Raw genomic sequence first — 15,164 nt, 5'->3', positions numbered from 1 at the left:
CTCATCACGCCTCTTAGCTGCTTGAAGAAACACAAATGAGGGACTTCCTGTGCATTTCTTTTCCGAGACGGTGAATGAAGAAGAGCAGGATCGCGTTAAACTGCCACCTAGGCTCAGCCATATCCTAGGAAGAGTGTCAGCACTTCCGTTTCCACTGCTCAAGTCAGCCCTGCAGCGCTGCTGCTCTCCTTCCCGGCACCCTGTTCTGGGAGAGGAGGAAGAACGACGTTCCTGCCATGTCACGGGATTGCCGAGACAAGATGGCAGCATCCTTAACCTTCCAGACAGCGTTTCATCAGTGCGAAACACGGCCCAAAGATTCACTAACCAAATACTACCACACGGCTATAAACGTCCAAAACTATCACAATCGTTATGCAGAACTTAATACTTAGCTACTTTGATACAGTACACATTGCTGGCTCATATACACAAGCCTACTGGCAAAGTCCTGGGTTTATATGAACTGGATTTTGAAACACACAGACACACACACATACAAACACTCATTCACTCACACGCACTTTATTTGCAGGTGGTGAAAAGCATGTTACTACTCTCATGACATACTGTAGTATCTAAAGTAATTTCAGATTTATTTCAAATACATTTTTGTGCTCCATTGTGAAAAATGAAAACAATCCCTTGCATGTTTTCATAATTTTCAATAATGCTGCAAACTTAAAGGTTTATTCTGTCCTGACCATATAAAAAACAGGCTGAATTGGTTTTCAATGAATCACCATAAGAGGGCACATGTTCTGCAAGGCACTTTAAATACTGAATGAAATTCAAGTTAACATTCAGAAAAGATCATTACAAAACTAGCAATTAATCAGTGTAAATGTGCTATCATGAGGCCGAAATTGTGTAGTAATGTGAAAAATATTACTATTTGCATGATGAAATACTATTAGGATATAAACACTGGATACATATATAATTTCATGGAACTATACATATATGGCAGATGTGGTTCTGGTCTCAACATAAAAAGATGATCACAATCACAAAAATTAAATAAAACAGTATAAATTATTATAGTTCACATTTTTTCCCCAGTTCATATATCATATTTCAAATGTATAAACAATCCTCTGAGACCAGCCTCAAGTTTGCAACAGTTTTAATGACTGCGCCATACTCCTGAAAGACACAACAGCGCCCCAATATGGCAGAAAATATATTGCAGCCAGTAACTAATTACAAATATGTACATACAAAATATACATTCAAGATAGAAAAATAATTTTACACTGAAGTGCCCAAAAAAAACAACTATATTACTTTCAAGCTACATGCCTTCCAATACAAATGCTTTCCATTTTTTGTTTCTTTTTTGCATTTAATGCAAACAAAACCCGCTTTGGCAGTAGAACGCTGGCAGTGTCTGCTAATCACATGGTCTTGTGACCTCCTGCGGCTTCAGTCTTACTCTGTGGTAGTCCGAGGAACGCGAGCGAGAAGGCCCGAGAAGCCAGGCGCTCGCCTGACATCCAGCCCCACTACCAGGAGGAGAAGAAGGGCATCTTATAGTGGAAGGTCTGGGTGAAGGTGCTGCCCAGCTGCACTACCCGGCCCTGGCTGCCCCCGTGGCTGCGCTCCACCACCACGCGGGGCATCTGCACCAGCTGAATAGGGCTCCTCCCGTCCTTCAGGGCCTGGGTGAGGTTCAAAATCTGCAGGGGAACAACCAACCAGCACAAGCTTTAGAGGGGATGACACCCAATACCCGGAGACACACAGAAATAGGCCGCTTGAAATCCGAGCGCAGTCTTTATGCCTCAGACGCACAACAATGTCCCGTGATCTTATTTTAATAAGCATTTGAGATTTTTTTTTTTTTTTTTTGGAAGCCTTAAAACTTTGAATGTAGCACGAAGCAATTTGAATCAAGGTAATGAAATTACAGTCAAAAAGCATAACAAAAACCAAATTACTTTTTTTGTTGGGAGGGGTGTTGAAAATATGACTGGTATCTTCCAAAAAAAATGTGCGTTTTGCTAAAAACAAATTTGATATAAAAACTTACCTGTCCTCTCATAACAGACATCTGCTGTTCAAAGGTGCCTTTGTCAAACCCTTTATCTTCCTGGAAAGCAACAGTAAAGAGTAGTTTCAGACATTTAGATCTTACTTCACTTTAAATGTATTCTTGCAATTTGACAAGATACTACACCATACCAAATATTGTGCATTGCCCACCTTACAATTAAATATCGGATACACATTTACATCAGACGTAGAAAAGAAACAAATCTGTTGCTTAGTCAAGATCACTTTAGATTTCCATGGAAGTATTATGGATGGAATGCACCAGTAAAATCAATTATCATACAATTAACATCAGCGTATTTTCTGTGTAAGTGCTTTGTAGAACTTTGTTTTCACTACGTTCAGCATTTCACAGTACAGAATCGATTAAACCACACCACTATAACTGCAAGACACAATGAAACAGTCTACAGCCCATTCTGTGAACATATATGAGTGTGATATTCTATTATTAACAACAAATTTGATATGTAAATTAGATGCGCAATTTTGATACGGCTGTTCTTCATAATCAATGTGTGAAGAGAACAAGATTCTTATGTTTGTGATACGTCGAGGAGGTTTTGTCACAGGAAATTGTAACCCATGCATTCCACGGTGAATTCACAGAGAACAACTGTGGGCAGAGCAGGGAGGGAGACCAGGACCTTGAACATCTCGTACAGGTCCTCGCACAGGTCCTGCACGAAGTTCATGTCGGCGACTCTGGGCAGCACCAGGTCCCGCGTCTCCTGAGAGAACGGCAGCTTGGCCTGAGGGAGCCACGCCCAATGAAACGGATCTGTGGGAACAGGACACGCCCACGCTTAGAGAACTCTGGAGAACAACCGAGGAAAGGAATACAATCTGTGCGTCCACCCACATGCACACGCACTCTCTCTCTCTCACACACACGCGCACACACAGGTCAAATCCAGAGAAAGTGAAAAACGAATCTAAGAATATAACATAGACATACAAATATGGCTAACTGACATTATACCAATAAACCAATTTCTGTGCCTTTTTCTTTCTCATTTATAACTTTTTTTGTTTCATAAATGGTTCAAAATCAGATCTATGTCAGATAAGGTGTACACCCAGTCTAAATGTTGCCTTGGTGTACACCAAGTCAGAACGTTGCCTAGGTGTCCACCTCTCAAACACACAGAGACAGCAAGGAAGCGAAGTGCAGACTGGCTCTTACACGCTCTCCATTCGTCCGGATGCTTGAAAGGAAACGCCAGCCCGTTGTCGATGGCGGCTACTCTCACAGCCGGCTCCTTCTCCCCGCCCCATTCCACGTCCTAGAGGAGCAAACCTCCACGTTACTTTGGGCTCCGCGTCACTGAGGGATAGCCTCACGCAAGTCAGCTGGAGAATAGCTATGAATTCCGCATCCCGTTTATAAGCTTTAACGCAATCAGGGACCGGAACTGAAGATACACCTGAGGGCTGATCTCCTCCTTTGATGTGCTCTTCAGGTACGGACAGCGAGCACCCACCCAGTTAGCAGCGACTGAGTCACAGCTAGTCAACAGCCGCTGCTTGTGAAAGGGTGACTAAGGAATGAGCGATTCTCACTGTAAGCACTCGTGAGCCAGCTGTGTTTTAATGAATTTGAATTAACGAGCTGGCACATGAAGGGTCTGTCACCATGACAGCCTAAAATAATCAGTTAAAATCCTCAGAATGACATTCCCGTCTAACTTCACGCCACACCATGCCAAAACAACGTCTGCCCACCGGATTAAACGACCATGTTTACGCACACACATTAAATACTCACCTTCCTGAAGCCTTCACATTTGTCGCATTTCTCGTTTTTGATCAACCAGTTGTCATTTCCTCTGTCTAGACACAGGTTAAAAAAAAAAAAAAACTATTAAAAAATAAGAAAGAATAGCCGATGCCTCTCAATGACATTAATATTGACGAAGATCAAAACCAACTGGAAACTAGCTACTGCAGCCAGTAATGCGTTAGAAGGCAAGCACCGGTGTTCCTGATGATGTAGTCCAGGACTGCCAGTCTCTCAAACTGAGACTGCAGCTGCTTCCTGATGTTTTCTGGCGGGGGGTCCGTCTCAAATTTCCTCAGCCAGAAGTCTGCTTCGCGGTATCCTTCCACGAACAGCTGGAAAGAGCCCATCTGGAGGAAGGTGAGGAAGGTGGGACACAAAATCAATACTTTATTAAGCCCTGAACACAAGTGCTGAAACACCAGAAACCAGCACAGACGAGTGGCCCCATTACTTTTAGTTAAGGGACCCATGATCTTCACCGATAGGGTTGGAAATGTCAAAAATAATTTATTCAGGCAGAACAGAAAGACAAGGATGGCTAACGAAAAGAAAAATTAAATACGTTAATTTGAGCAAACATGCATGAGAACAAAGTTTGATATTCGGCAATCGCCATGGCAGCAAAGAACAACCTTACCTTAGGGGGTAGGCCGATTCGATGGAACCTTCGGCCAACTTGGGGAACCTTTTCCAAAGCGTACTTCTTTCCCCTTGACTTGGCACGATCGATTGCAGTGTAGTGAAATGTTTCACTGACCAAGAACACCACCTGCAAGGCACAGTTTTACCTACGTTATGCGTGTACGTTGCATCTGAAGGGCCATTTGACGAGGCTTGCGTTTGTCAAATGGCCCTTCTGTTTTTAAAACAGAGTAGTTACAAGTAACACTTGTTCCTCCACAAAGGCATACCAAAAGTCAGATTTACATGTAAAAAACTTCACAGGGACTGACCCAAAACAAGGAACACTGGAGCACACTTTGCTCAGGGCAAAAGATACCATCTTAATGAACAGGGTAGGACTGACATTTTGATGTCTACGACATCTTCCTTAGTGTCAAAAAAACACAAAATTTACACGTCCCGGCCCACACCAGACAGCGCCGTGGCCTCACCTTGGTTTTGGGCACCACGTCCAGCCCCAGTTTTTGGTCGACGAGCGAGGCGGCGGCCTCGGACAGGTACCCCTGGTTCGGCACGAGGCAGCCCCTCCCGAAGCAGCAGGGGCAGCACACCTTGTGGAAGTACTTGGTCCATTTGGGGTTCAGGTGTCCGTACGGCTCCTCGGACTTCGGCTTGAACACGGCAATTATTTTCTAAGAGCAGATGGAAGGCGGGAGTAAAGTCACACGTTCATGTAAAAATGTCAGAAAGCTAAGCTGCTGGAAAACATATCACCCCGATTTGCTCTCGGATAGTCAAAACATAACAATCCCCAAATCAAAACGCACAGGTGTCAGGTTGATGTTGATGAGAGCTGTCATGCAAATTTTGTTTGCAGCACAGCTGTGCTGTGTCCTTGGGGAGAAAGTGATTCTGGGTAAATGGGCATGACACATTGGGTTTGGGCGGAGTGTTCTTTCCCCCCCCACAATTCAGTGGTCCTGGATGGCTGAAACTGTTATGCTAATGTTAGCACATACAAGCAGACTGCGACGAGGTAAAATTAATACCTCTGACTTATCCACCAGAGTCAAAATGGAAACCAATGCGTTGGAGTTCCAATGCGTCACTATTCACACATGGATTGTACCCACACAGGAGGAGCAGTCAGACAAGAATTCAGCCAGAAAGAGTGCCCTCAGGGAGAACCTGAGGCACCTGTATTCATAAATCATCTTAGAACAAGAGGGCTGATCTAGGATAGGTAGTGCCCTGGGCCCAGGACCCCACTGGGACAATGCTGACGTAGAGTCCCCCTCCCCCCCTTCCATTCCTCACCCCTTTAGGGTCCTTCACAAAGTAGCTCCCGCTGGACCCCTGGGAAATCCTTTCAGGAAAGATTCCGTTCTCGATGGCCTGCTCGGCGCTCCGGACCACTTCGGCAAATTCCGGATCCTCCGGGAAAGAGTTGAGCTCCGCAGTGCCGCTGCCTGCAGTCAACAACACAAAAGAAAGGGGCAACAACACTACTTTACCGCACTTTGGAAACTAGAACCCAAATGGTATCTATTCATTTAGTATATACAGATAGAGGACGCTACCTCATCATATTTATCTTGTTTATTTAGTTTATTTATCTTCTTTTCTATTGTTGCTGGCCTCTGAGAGGTACCAAACATAATTTGGTTGCATGCCTACAATGACAAATAAAGTGTCTTTATCTTGTATCTGGTGCCATAAAAGGACCCAGAATGACTTCTTCCTCCCTTTTTAAAAAATTTAAAAACCCTGAATGGATATAGCAATGTTCAGAGAGGCCCACTTCACAACGGATGAAAGGGCCCATCATTGAGTGCTGTATGGCGCTACTTGATCCAATAACAGCCGAGGAAGGAAACGGAGCACACGGTCAGGCGTCCCTCGTTAGCGGCTAATGCACGCGCGGCCGGTGAGAATGGGAGATAATGGGCTTTATTAATCCAGGGGCCTTTCAGCATCCGCAGCACCACAAACAGGACAACAGCCAGATACTCACTCACTTCATACATGCCCCGAGCGAGCCTCCATCTCATGACAAATCGCTGGAAAACCTCCAACTGATAATAGGGCATTGGTCTCATGCTTAAGCGCTCATAAATAGCCACATTCAACACACACTCAATAAAGTTCCTCATGACAATACAAGTCTTAAATGAACAACAAGCAACATTTTTTTACAGCAAAAATGGCAGGAGCAACCGATTTGATTTTCCAAATAGACAGAGGGTAACGACCAGCAGGAGAGTATTTTGCTCTAAATGGAACTTTAACTGGTCACAGCTATTTCAGTATAGCAATATCTTGTCCAACACAAAGGGATGGCTTATTATTTATTGAGTTGGCAATGCACATCCACCCATCCATCCATGATCTACACCCACTTATTCCTGGTCAGGGTCGCGGGAGGTGCTGGAGCCTATCCCAGCATGCACTGGGCAAGAGGCAGAAACACACCGGGGACGGTTCCCCAGTCTGTCGTAGGGCACCTTCACAAAGTCCACCAAGTACAGTTTTCCTACAAAATCCTGAGAAATTCCAGCATCAGTTTTTTTCTTTTTTATAGCCCACTTGCCACGGAATGACCCATACACATAAAATAAGCCTTCGGGCTATAAAACACCAGCACTCGGTACAAACAGGATGTTCACATCACAGCCCAAGAAGGCCCACTGCATTCTGTGCTGCCCGACTGCCCTCAGCCGCAGAGTCTGAAAACAAGAGCAGCCGAGGCACTGTTATCGTGCGTTAGAGAGATGATTCACAAGGACAAACTCCATCACTGATTGCCACAGTTATGCCACAGAATGCACTCCTTTCTTTAAAGAAGGCATTTCTGAATAAAAACCTCAGGACTGAATTTTAGGCTATTATCCTCCGGAATCTGTCTTATTCTCCACCATGACTGCTTTAAAAGAATCCACCATTCAAATTCACTTTGACATTCTAATGATAAGGCAGTTGACATAGCCTGTAGGCCTCTTTGCAGGGGAAGTTCTAGGCATAGACGACAAGGGTGTTTGCCTGGGCCTCCATTTGTCTGGTGGGGGGTGCCAAACTAATGGGGGAAAAGAAAATAAAAATTCAAACATTGCGTCTATGAGAGTCGTCGGCATGAGTTGGTGGACGGCCCACTTCCAGGACTTGAGTTCTTGATACATGAATAAAGGTCTTAATCAGACTCGTCCTGGAGCAAGGAGACAGTCTAGGACCACACAGACATTTCAAATGTGCATTTTTGCAGGTGGTCAGGTAAATTGCGGTTTTTTAAAACAGCCACAACCCCGCACCTATCTTGTGGGAAACTTTATAAAGTTTCACAGCTGTGAGTGAACAGCTTACCAGATGGTAACAAGAACATTTGTTTCAATCCACTGTTTACTTACTCTGAATTCAGTTTTTACATTATTATTCACAAGTACAGTCGCTCGATTTCTATACAGGCAAATGGGCTCGAATTTTGAAACAAAGACAAAGCAATTTATAATGCACGGAACTAGTCAAGCGTCCCGAGATTCATGCAGCTGGTCTCACCTGAAGACGCAACATTTTCGCTGTCCGCGGATGTCAAACGTTTATTTCGTCTCGTCCGCTTTATCCTACAACCTCCGGAAGATATGGACCCAGTGCGTCGTGGTAGCAACAGGTCTAATTCCTCGGAACAATCTGTTTCTACCTCCGGGACAAGACTTTCGCTCGACTCCGAGACCCGTACCGCCCCTCCAGGGTTCACTCTCAGTGTTTCTCCCGTCCGGTCAAAAAATACAGACGGAAACTGCTCCGGTGCAAAGTCCGTCTTTTCAAAATCTGAAATGTCCACGAGCACATTCTCGCCAGAGACACATTCTGCCATACTTATCTCTTTGGTAGTTAGCGAGTTTGCTAATTTCTATTTCACATGGCCATGAGAGCAAGTTCCTGCGCTTTCGCAGCAACTCGTCACTTGCTTCCTCTTTCTACTGAGCCTGCGTACACAAATCTTTGTAATGTATTCTAGTTCGTTCTTCTCAGTTTTAAAGAAACAGGAGACATATTAAGATTTGAGCGGATATGACACTGGTGTCAACTGTTAGCAGCTGAACAGGTTTCATTCCCCTGTCTGTCTGGCACATCGTCGTATCTTTTTAAAGCAAGAAATTTCGTTTTCTTTTAATAGCACTCATGTTAGTCAGCACGCCAACACGTAATGGGGGCTAGTGTCCACAACAAACAGCCTATGTGAAATTCAATCTGCAAATTGCAGGTTTTCCTAGTCTTAGAGGGCCGTTTAAATTTGTCCTGGATATTTTTCTCCCCATATATAATTAAAATATCTTCTATAATTAAAGTGTTTTCATAATACATTTAGTGAGAATTTTTAATATATGAAAAATTAAACTTTTATAATTCCCACTCCTTTTGAATGCATGTAAATGCACACTATGCTAACTACTTAATAGGCTTTTATATATTTGCTTTGGGTCAGATTATTGTGTGTGTGTGTGTGTGTGTGGGTGATATTTTTTTTTATACATGGTCACTGAGAGTTCACTTTCATCAGGATGGACCATCACCTCTTTATTCAACAAAGCTGCTAATATTTAGCTCATTTTTTAAGGTTTATTTAGGCCCTAAACAAAAATGCTGCTTATATAATTTCATTCAAAATTGTAAGAGCGGACAAACTACAAACAAACAAGAAAAAAAACAAAAAAAAACAGACAGTCAGGAAACCAGCGATCAAAGGAAAAATATTTACACATCCAGTTTTAATCAGATCTACATAGTTTTAAGGCAAGTTGAAGATAACAGTGTGCAGTAATTGTGAATACAATTAATAAAGAGTTTGGGTTGATCACATTTTTTTCTTCTTTAAGGAGATCATCAGGGTACAGCTGTTGTTCACCAAGCGAAAAGGTACAGACATGTGTACACAGCTATAAGGGTGCCACTGTAAGCATTGCAGTCTAGCGAGCATGTTGATAATAACAAAAGATTTCATAGAAAAGATTTTCGATATGCATTTTTTCCGACTTATCGGCTGCCCAGGCGCTAATCTTCTGAGCCATCTATTTAAATATAACTGTCACTGGACGTGTCAGTTGAAACGATTTGCACACGTGTCATTTTGACACCCACCTTGATTAAATCAGATGTGTGAGAACTGTTTTGTAGTAGCAGTGACCTGGAATGAGATGCAGCGACTATGCTGGGCGTAAGGAATTATTTGGGGACAGTGTGATCACAAGGAATCTGAAAGGGACAAAACTGTAGATTTGGTTGAAGATGGAGGTCAATGTAGGGGCGTGTGGACGTTTGGGGGGGTGGGGGGGGCGGCAGGTACTCTGAAGCCCCGACCATCAATAAAGCGTCCAGCAAATATAAACATCCCCAAGAGCAGGTCAGCGCCTCCCCCTCAGTTCCCTCACCAGCCAATGACCTCCCTGCTCTGGGGGGAAAGAGGGCGGAGCTACACCACCTCCGCGGGCTGCTTGCTCACACTCTCCGCGGTGGCCTGAAGCAGCCCTGGCTCCTCCTCCTCCTCCCGCCGTTGCTGGACCGGCGTGTCCTTGGCGCAGCAGCCGCAGTCCAGCAGCTCGTACAGGAAGGCCAGGGCCACCAGCGAAAGCACCGCCAGGCCGAAGAGCAGGAGGATGACGAAGCAGGCGATGTTCCACCCGTCGTGGAAGGGGAACGCCTCCTGCGCCTGCAGGGTCACTCCTGAGAGGGGCGCTGCTCGATGGCTCCACGGCTGGCTGCTGTTCCGCCCGGCCATTGTCTTTTGGACACTTCTGAGGCTCTTCCGGGTACGTCACTGGAAGAAGAGATAGACACACTAAACCAGGGGTGCACTGCTCCGGTCCTGGAGGGGCAGGTGTGCATGCTGGATTTTGGTCCAACCGATAACCATAGTTGTAGGTTTCTGACAGCTCTACAAAACTACACTAGATCACTCCTGTACTTGAGCACACTCATTTCTGTTAGGGCGCTGTGATTCTTAAGAATTTAAAGAAAGTGTATTGCAGGTGAACAGGTCTGACATTCATTGTATCCCAACCTCAGGATGTGGCAAAAGTTTTATAGCTAGTTATACTGTGGTGCCTGCACATCACTGATATCGCTATGAAAGGCTTTAAACCCCTCATCATAACTCCAGAATACACAATCACCAACTGTTCCCATCAGACCACATGGTTTTTTCTTTCTGTTTGTTATGTCTGTGCAGGGGTGTAGCACAGAATTCTGGGCCCTATGCATAAGCAGTCTCTGTGGGCCCCCTTGCTCTCTTGATCCATGTCTCTCACGCATTATTCCAGGCTTCTCGAGGGCCCTCCCCCCATTCGGGCCCTGGGTAGTCAGTCCCACTTTCCCCTCTACTACGACGCCCCGTGTCTGTGTTATGCAGGAAGTGTTTGTTGATGTATAAAATAGAGCATTATGTCTTTTCCACGGCTGAATAAATCCCTCTTGTTCTGTATCTGTGTAGCGTGTGTTTCTGTTCACTACTCACTTCTGTTTTCTCTCTCCCTTTATCTGTGGCTGCTCAGTTTACCCTCATATTAGGGGAAAATCTATTCTGATAACACACAAATTAGTTATGGAAGGTGTACCCTTAAGAAACGGAATCCCAGAAACAGCCCCTTACTATTTAAGATTTGTGTGTGTAAGTGTGCGTGTGTGTGTGTGTGTGTGTAGGTGTGTGTACATGTGTGCGTGAATGTGTGTGTGTGCCTGTGTGTGTGTGTGAGAGAGAGTGGAATAAACAATACATTGTATGAAATTTAAAAAAGATTTTTATGTTATAAATGATTATATTATTGTGTTGTGCGCTATTAATTTATGCTCTGTCATAGACATTGCTAGCTTGTTACTGTACAGCATGTTTTGGCACGTGAGGCTATGATTTTTCAATCTTTCAAGAGGAATTTGTATATGTTGTTCTAACATATTTCTGTAAATTTCTCATTAAGTTTGCTTCCATTCCTTTGGATAATTCCAGTATCACCTGAAATGTATGACATGTGATTGATGAATTATCCTGTGGTTTGTTTTTAAGCTATAACCAAAAGCAGTTTGGTTTATTGCTGACTAAAATGTTTTGAAAATCTCTGAGATATAAGCATTAGGATGCTCCTTTGGACTTATGGTGTGAAGAAAAAACAAAAACAAAGTAAAGTGGTAAATTTGGAGGACAGCTCTCCCTGTGCTCGCCAGCATTAGGTAGACCACATCTTCCAAAGCGTTATTCAGTTGGACAGACTTGCCGCTTGACTCACTAATGCAATTATATTATAAAATGGCATCCAGCATGGTCAGACGCCGTATATCACAAGAAATACGGGCAAATGATTTCAGGTCTAGAGTTTCAGCTTAGCATTGCTTCTGAAATGTGCAGTGTGCCTTGAAAAAAACTCCATGGCACACAGCAAATAACGCCACAGATCCCAGTTTTTTTTTTTTTTTTTTTGCCAGACACAGAAATGCATCCACTTCCTATTTAATTGCCGTCATGCTCAGCAGGGTTCTCGTCAGGAACGAATTTTCATAGAGCCGATGAAACCTCTACGATATAGCTAGAATCAACAGTGGCGTATACGCAGCTCATTCAGTAGACATAATTAGTGAATTAAACTGTGCCATAAGTTAAAAACAGTTAAATAATAGCCAAATCCATGCAGACTGGACTGGCAAGTGCATATACAGAGCTCGTAGACTGCAAGCTATACAATTTAATTAGATGTATATTTTACAGTATTCGTTGTTGCCAAATACAATGCGGACAGATCCGGCACACTGAGTTGCTGCCTCGGCTGTAGAAAGGAACATGCAATAGCAGACGTACCTGTGCGCCTGTTGGCTGGGATGCTGGAGAGAAAGCGAGATCCTCCTTTACCCCCCCTCCCTCCCGTCGCATGGGGCCCGGGCGGCGCTGGAAGCCCACGCAGTTCCGAAATAGTACAGCGCCACTATTGGCCAGGGGCCGCGCGCACAAGGGGAGCAGCCGTCGTCCCCGGTGCATTCGCTCAGGCGCGCGCTCTCCGGGACGGATTCATTCCGGACCGCGACTAACTGGCTCGTCCCGCTCCTGGGGGAGGGTCGCAGCTGCTCGGTTTCCGTGGAGATTCTGCTAGCTCGTCTGTTCCTGGGTGGGGTCCTGCCGCAAAAAAAGGAAGCATCATCCTGCAGACCTGACGTTGAGCATCACGCAGAATACCGTGTACGTGGGACTGGAGTGGGTTTTTACCAGAGCAATGAAAAGCACTTTACCACACATCCTTTACCTCCCGAGTTAAATATGGTAAAAAGGCATGTCGCAATTAGTCTTCGAAGCTGTTATATGTTCTGCAGTAATGGGCTAACAGAAGGTAGAGCACAACCCAGGGGATCCTAATACTGAATAATGAGGTGAGCAGTGCTGTGCGACATCCTGCAGACAGACAGGACGCCAGACACTGCCAGTTTGGGCAACACTGCAGACTGTCATTGACTGCGAAATCCCGACCCCCCTCCGGGCCTTGGTGCCGTCTACTGCCTGGTCACCAATCGCTAAGAAAGTTAAGAAAATGTGCCTCCGGTTCTCTTCAAATTGAGACATACTGTAAATCACAGCAGTGTGGTTAATTAAAATTGTTGACCGCGCAGTTTTATAGCACGTCTGGTTTGAGCATGGCAGCACTGCACTCACAGACTGATTAGCCACAATGAAATGTGCCGGAGTAACTATAAAATATGATGGTTTTTAAAGCAATAAAATAATTGATTGTTTAAACCTCGCAAATCTGTGGACAGACAAATATGGCTTCCAGCCATGTACTAAATACTACAATTGCACTGATTTATGTGAAGCACGCTCTTGAAATAACAAAAATAAAATAGCAACAGAAATTACTTAAATGAGTCAACTGCGGAAACAGGGTAAAACTGCAGAAAACAGAACACCAACTGACAGTCACACGTAATCATATGATGAGGTTAATCTTCTTTCTGTAAGGCACCCATTATGATATTTAAGATGGCAAGCCTCTCCCGTAATTATCAAAGCTTTTTAAATGCGCAAATAATTTGTGGCCACTTGAGGGAGCCAAACGCTCGCAGAATTGTTCTTATGCGTTCATCTATTATCAGTGCTTCTATAGCCATTGGCTAAAGCGTGTATCGAGTATTTATTACAAAACAAAACAACGCAAAACCAAAAAACAAAACAACAACAAAAAAAAAAGGGCAAGGACACAAGGTAGTCTGGGCACTTTGTTGACCATTTGGATTGTACTCTGGAAAACCATATGAACCGTGCATCAATTAACATGTCTATTCAGAATTAAAGTAAAAAAAAAAAAGAAATCCCAATAAAAACTCATTAGTGTTCATTGGTTAATGTCTATATATTCAGTGACATAACATAGATTATGAACATTGCCATCAAAAGCTTTTGTGTCACTGGCACAAAAGAAATGAATAGCATGCCTTTGTTTCCATGATTAATTTCACTATGAGAGTATTTCAGAACACACAACTGCTATTTGGGTGGGGTCCTAAAAGATAAATCTGAAGAGTGTAATTAGTGATCATGCAGTACTTCCACAGACCAGCAGAGGAAGCTATTCTCTCAGGACAAGGAGGCCCTGGGAAGGTGAAATAGCTTTACCCCAGAACCGGTGTGGACCTAGATAGTATTGCCAACAAAAAGTACTTTGGTACTTATTGCATCAGGAAAGCCTAGAAACAGAAAACATCCTTAGAAACATTAACACACATGTTTATGCATAAATATCCCTTACTGTATGAATTACATCATGGGATATTATAAGACTTGAAAAATAATGTAGCACTTGTCTTTCACCTCTTCCACATATATTGTTTGCAAATTATATTCTGAATGAAAGGTGCGATAATGATAAAAAATAAAATGATTTTTCTACTTTGCAGAGTTAAATATTTTACCACGACCGTGGAAATGGTTGCAGCTTGAAATAGACACACAAAGCCATTGAAAGGAACCACTACTTTCTCCCATTCTCCATTATTTAGAAGACTCTCCAAAGCCCGGGGTAAAAATAGCCAGGGCGTGAATCTGACATGAATTGCGCTCCGCACATTGGCTCTGTTAGTCTTGTGACATCACTCTGACCCCCTCAGTATCTGTGATCACTGTGGGGCGGTGAGGTGGAGGCCTGTTTCTCCTAATGGAGTCCAGGGTCATTACGCACCCCTGCTCTGTTTACAATCCATCTGGCTCTCCGCTTTTACATGCAAGGCTGGTAAAGCGCATGCTAAGGGGTGGTGACAGGGGCTTAGGGATGGAATAGATCTCTCTCTCTCCTTTTTCTCTCTCTCTTTCCCTCTCCCCCTCTCATTTTTTCGCTGTCTGACTGTCTGTCTGTCTCTGTCTCTCTCTCTCTCTCGCTGTCTCTCTCTGTGTCTGTGTCTCTGTCAGCATATGCCGTCTAGAAAGTCTGTACATGGCCATGGTGATGTCATTGAAGCAGGGCAATATTGGAAAGGGCGAGAGAGTCTGACACTATCTCTGTCTCTGTCTCTGTCTCTGTCTCTCTCTCTCTCTCTCTCTCTCTCTCTCTCTCCCTCTCTCTCTCTCTCTTCCTCCCTCTCTCTCTCTCCCTCGGTGGCGAGCCGGGCCTGTTTCTGTCACTCGGTGTGAAGTGTGGGCAGATGGCGTCTGCGTTCGGAGAGAGAGGCTGAGGCCGTCTCA

The 15,164-nt window shown here is 44.2% G+C and overlaps 2 protein-coding genes across 2 annotated transcripts; both read right to left on the bottom strand.

The window, feature by feature from the left end:
• Positions 1-648: 648 nt before the first annotated feature.
• On the bottom strand, positions 649-8,470 carry LOC118231649 (phosphatidylinositol 4-kinase type 2-beta-like). The gene is made up of 10 exons (XM_035425673.1): positions 8,012-8,470; positions 5,780-5,931; positions 4,954-5,154; positions 4,476-4,607; positions 4,032-4,185; positions 3,824-3,888; positions 3,242-3,341; positions 2,703-2,836; positions 2,033-2,092; positions 649-1,679 (listed from the first exon to the last, which is right to left on the bottom strand). Exons 1-10 carry the CDS (start codon positions 8,328-8,330, stop codon positions 1,506-1,508), a joined length of 1,491 nt encoding a protein of 496 aa, XP_035281564.1. The 5' UTR covers positions 8,331-8,470; the 3' UTR covers positions 649-1,505.
• Positions 8,471-9,196: 726 nt separating this feature from the next.
• Positions 9,197-12,933, bottom strand: LOC118231432 (small integral membrane protein 18-like). Its single transcript, XM_035425231.1, has 2 exons — positions 12,300-12,933; positions 9,197-10,271 (listed from the first exon to the last, which is right to left on the bottom strand). The coding sequence occupies exon 2, from the start codon at positions 10,230-10,232 to the stop codon at positions 9,927-9,929; it is 306 nt and encodes a 101-aa protein (XP_035281122.1). The 5' UTR covers positions 10,233-10,271; positions 12,300-12,933; the 3' UTR covers positions 9,197-9,926.
• Positions 12,934-15,164: the final 2,231 nt, after the last annotated feature.

The sequence above is a fragment of the Anguilla anguilla genome, chromosome 7 (genome assembly GCF_013347855.1).
Source record: "Anguilla anguilla isolate fAngAng1 chromosome 7, fAngAng1.pri, whole genome shotgun sequence".
Taxonomy (NCBI): Eukaryota; Metazoa; Chordata; class Actinopteri; order Anguilliformes; family Anguillidae; genus Anguilla; species Anguilla anguilla.
The sequence above is the reverse complement of the archived record's forward strand: the minus strand, read 5'-3'. Positions and strand labels throughout refer to the sequence as shown.

Bases quoted from the DNA above. Each gene is read 5' to 3' on its own strand.
- LOC118231649 (XM_035425673.1), bottom strand. From the start codon at position 8,330: ATGGCAGAATGTGTCTCTGGCGAGAATGTGCTCGTGGACATTTCAGAT. The intron at 5,155-5,779 runs GTGAGGAATGGA...ATCTGCTCTTAG, and splicing joins TTGTGAAGGACCCTAAAGGG to AAAATAATTGCCGTGTTCAA. The intron at 2,837-3,241 runs GTAAGAGCCAGT...CTGTTCCCACAG, and splicing joins TCCGGACGAATGGAGAGCGT to ATCCGTTTCATTGGGCGTGG.
- LOC118231432 (XM_035425231.1), bottom strand. From the start codon at position 10,232: ATGGCCGGGCGGAACAGCAGCCAGCCGTGGAGCCATCGAGCAGCGCCC.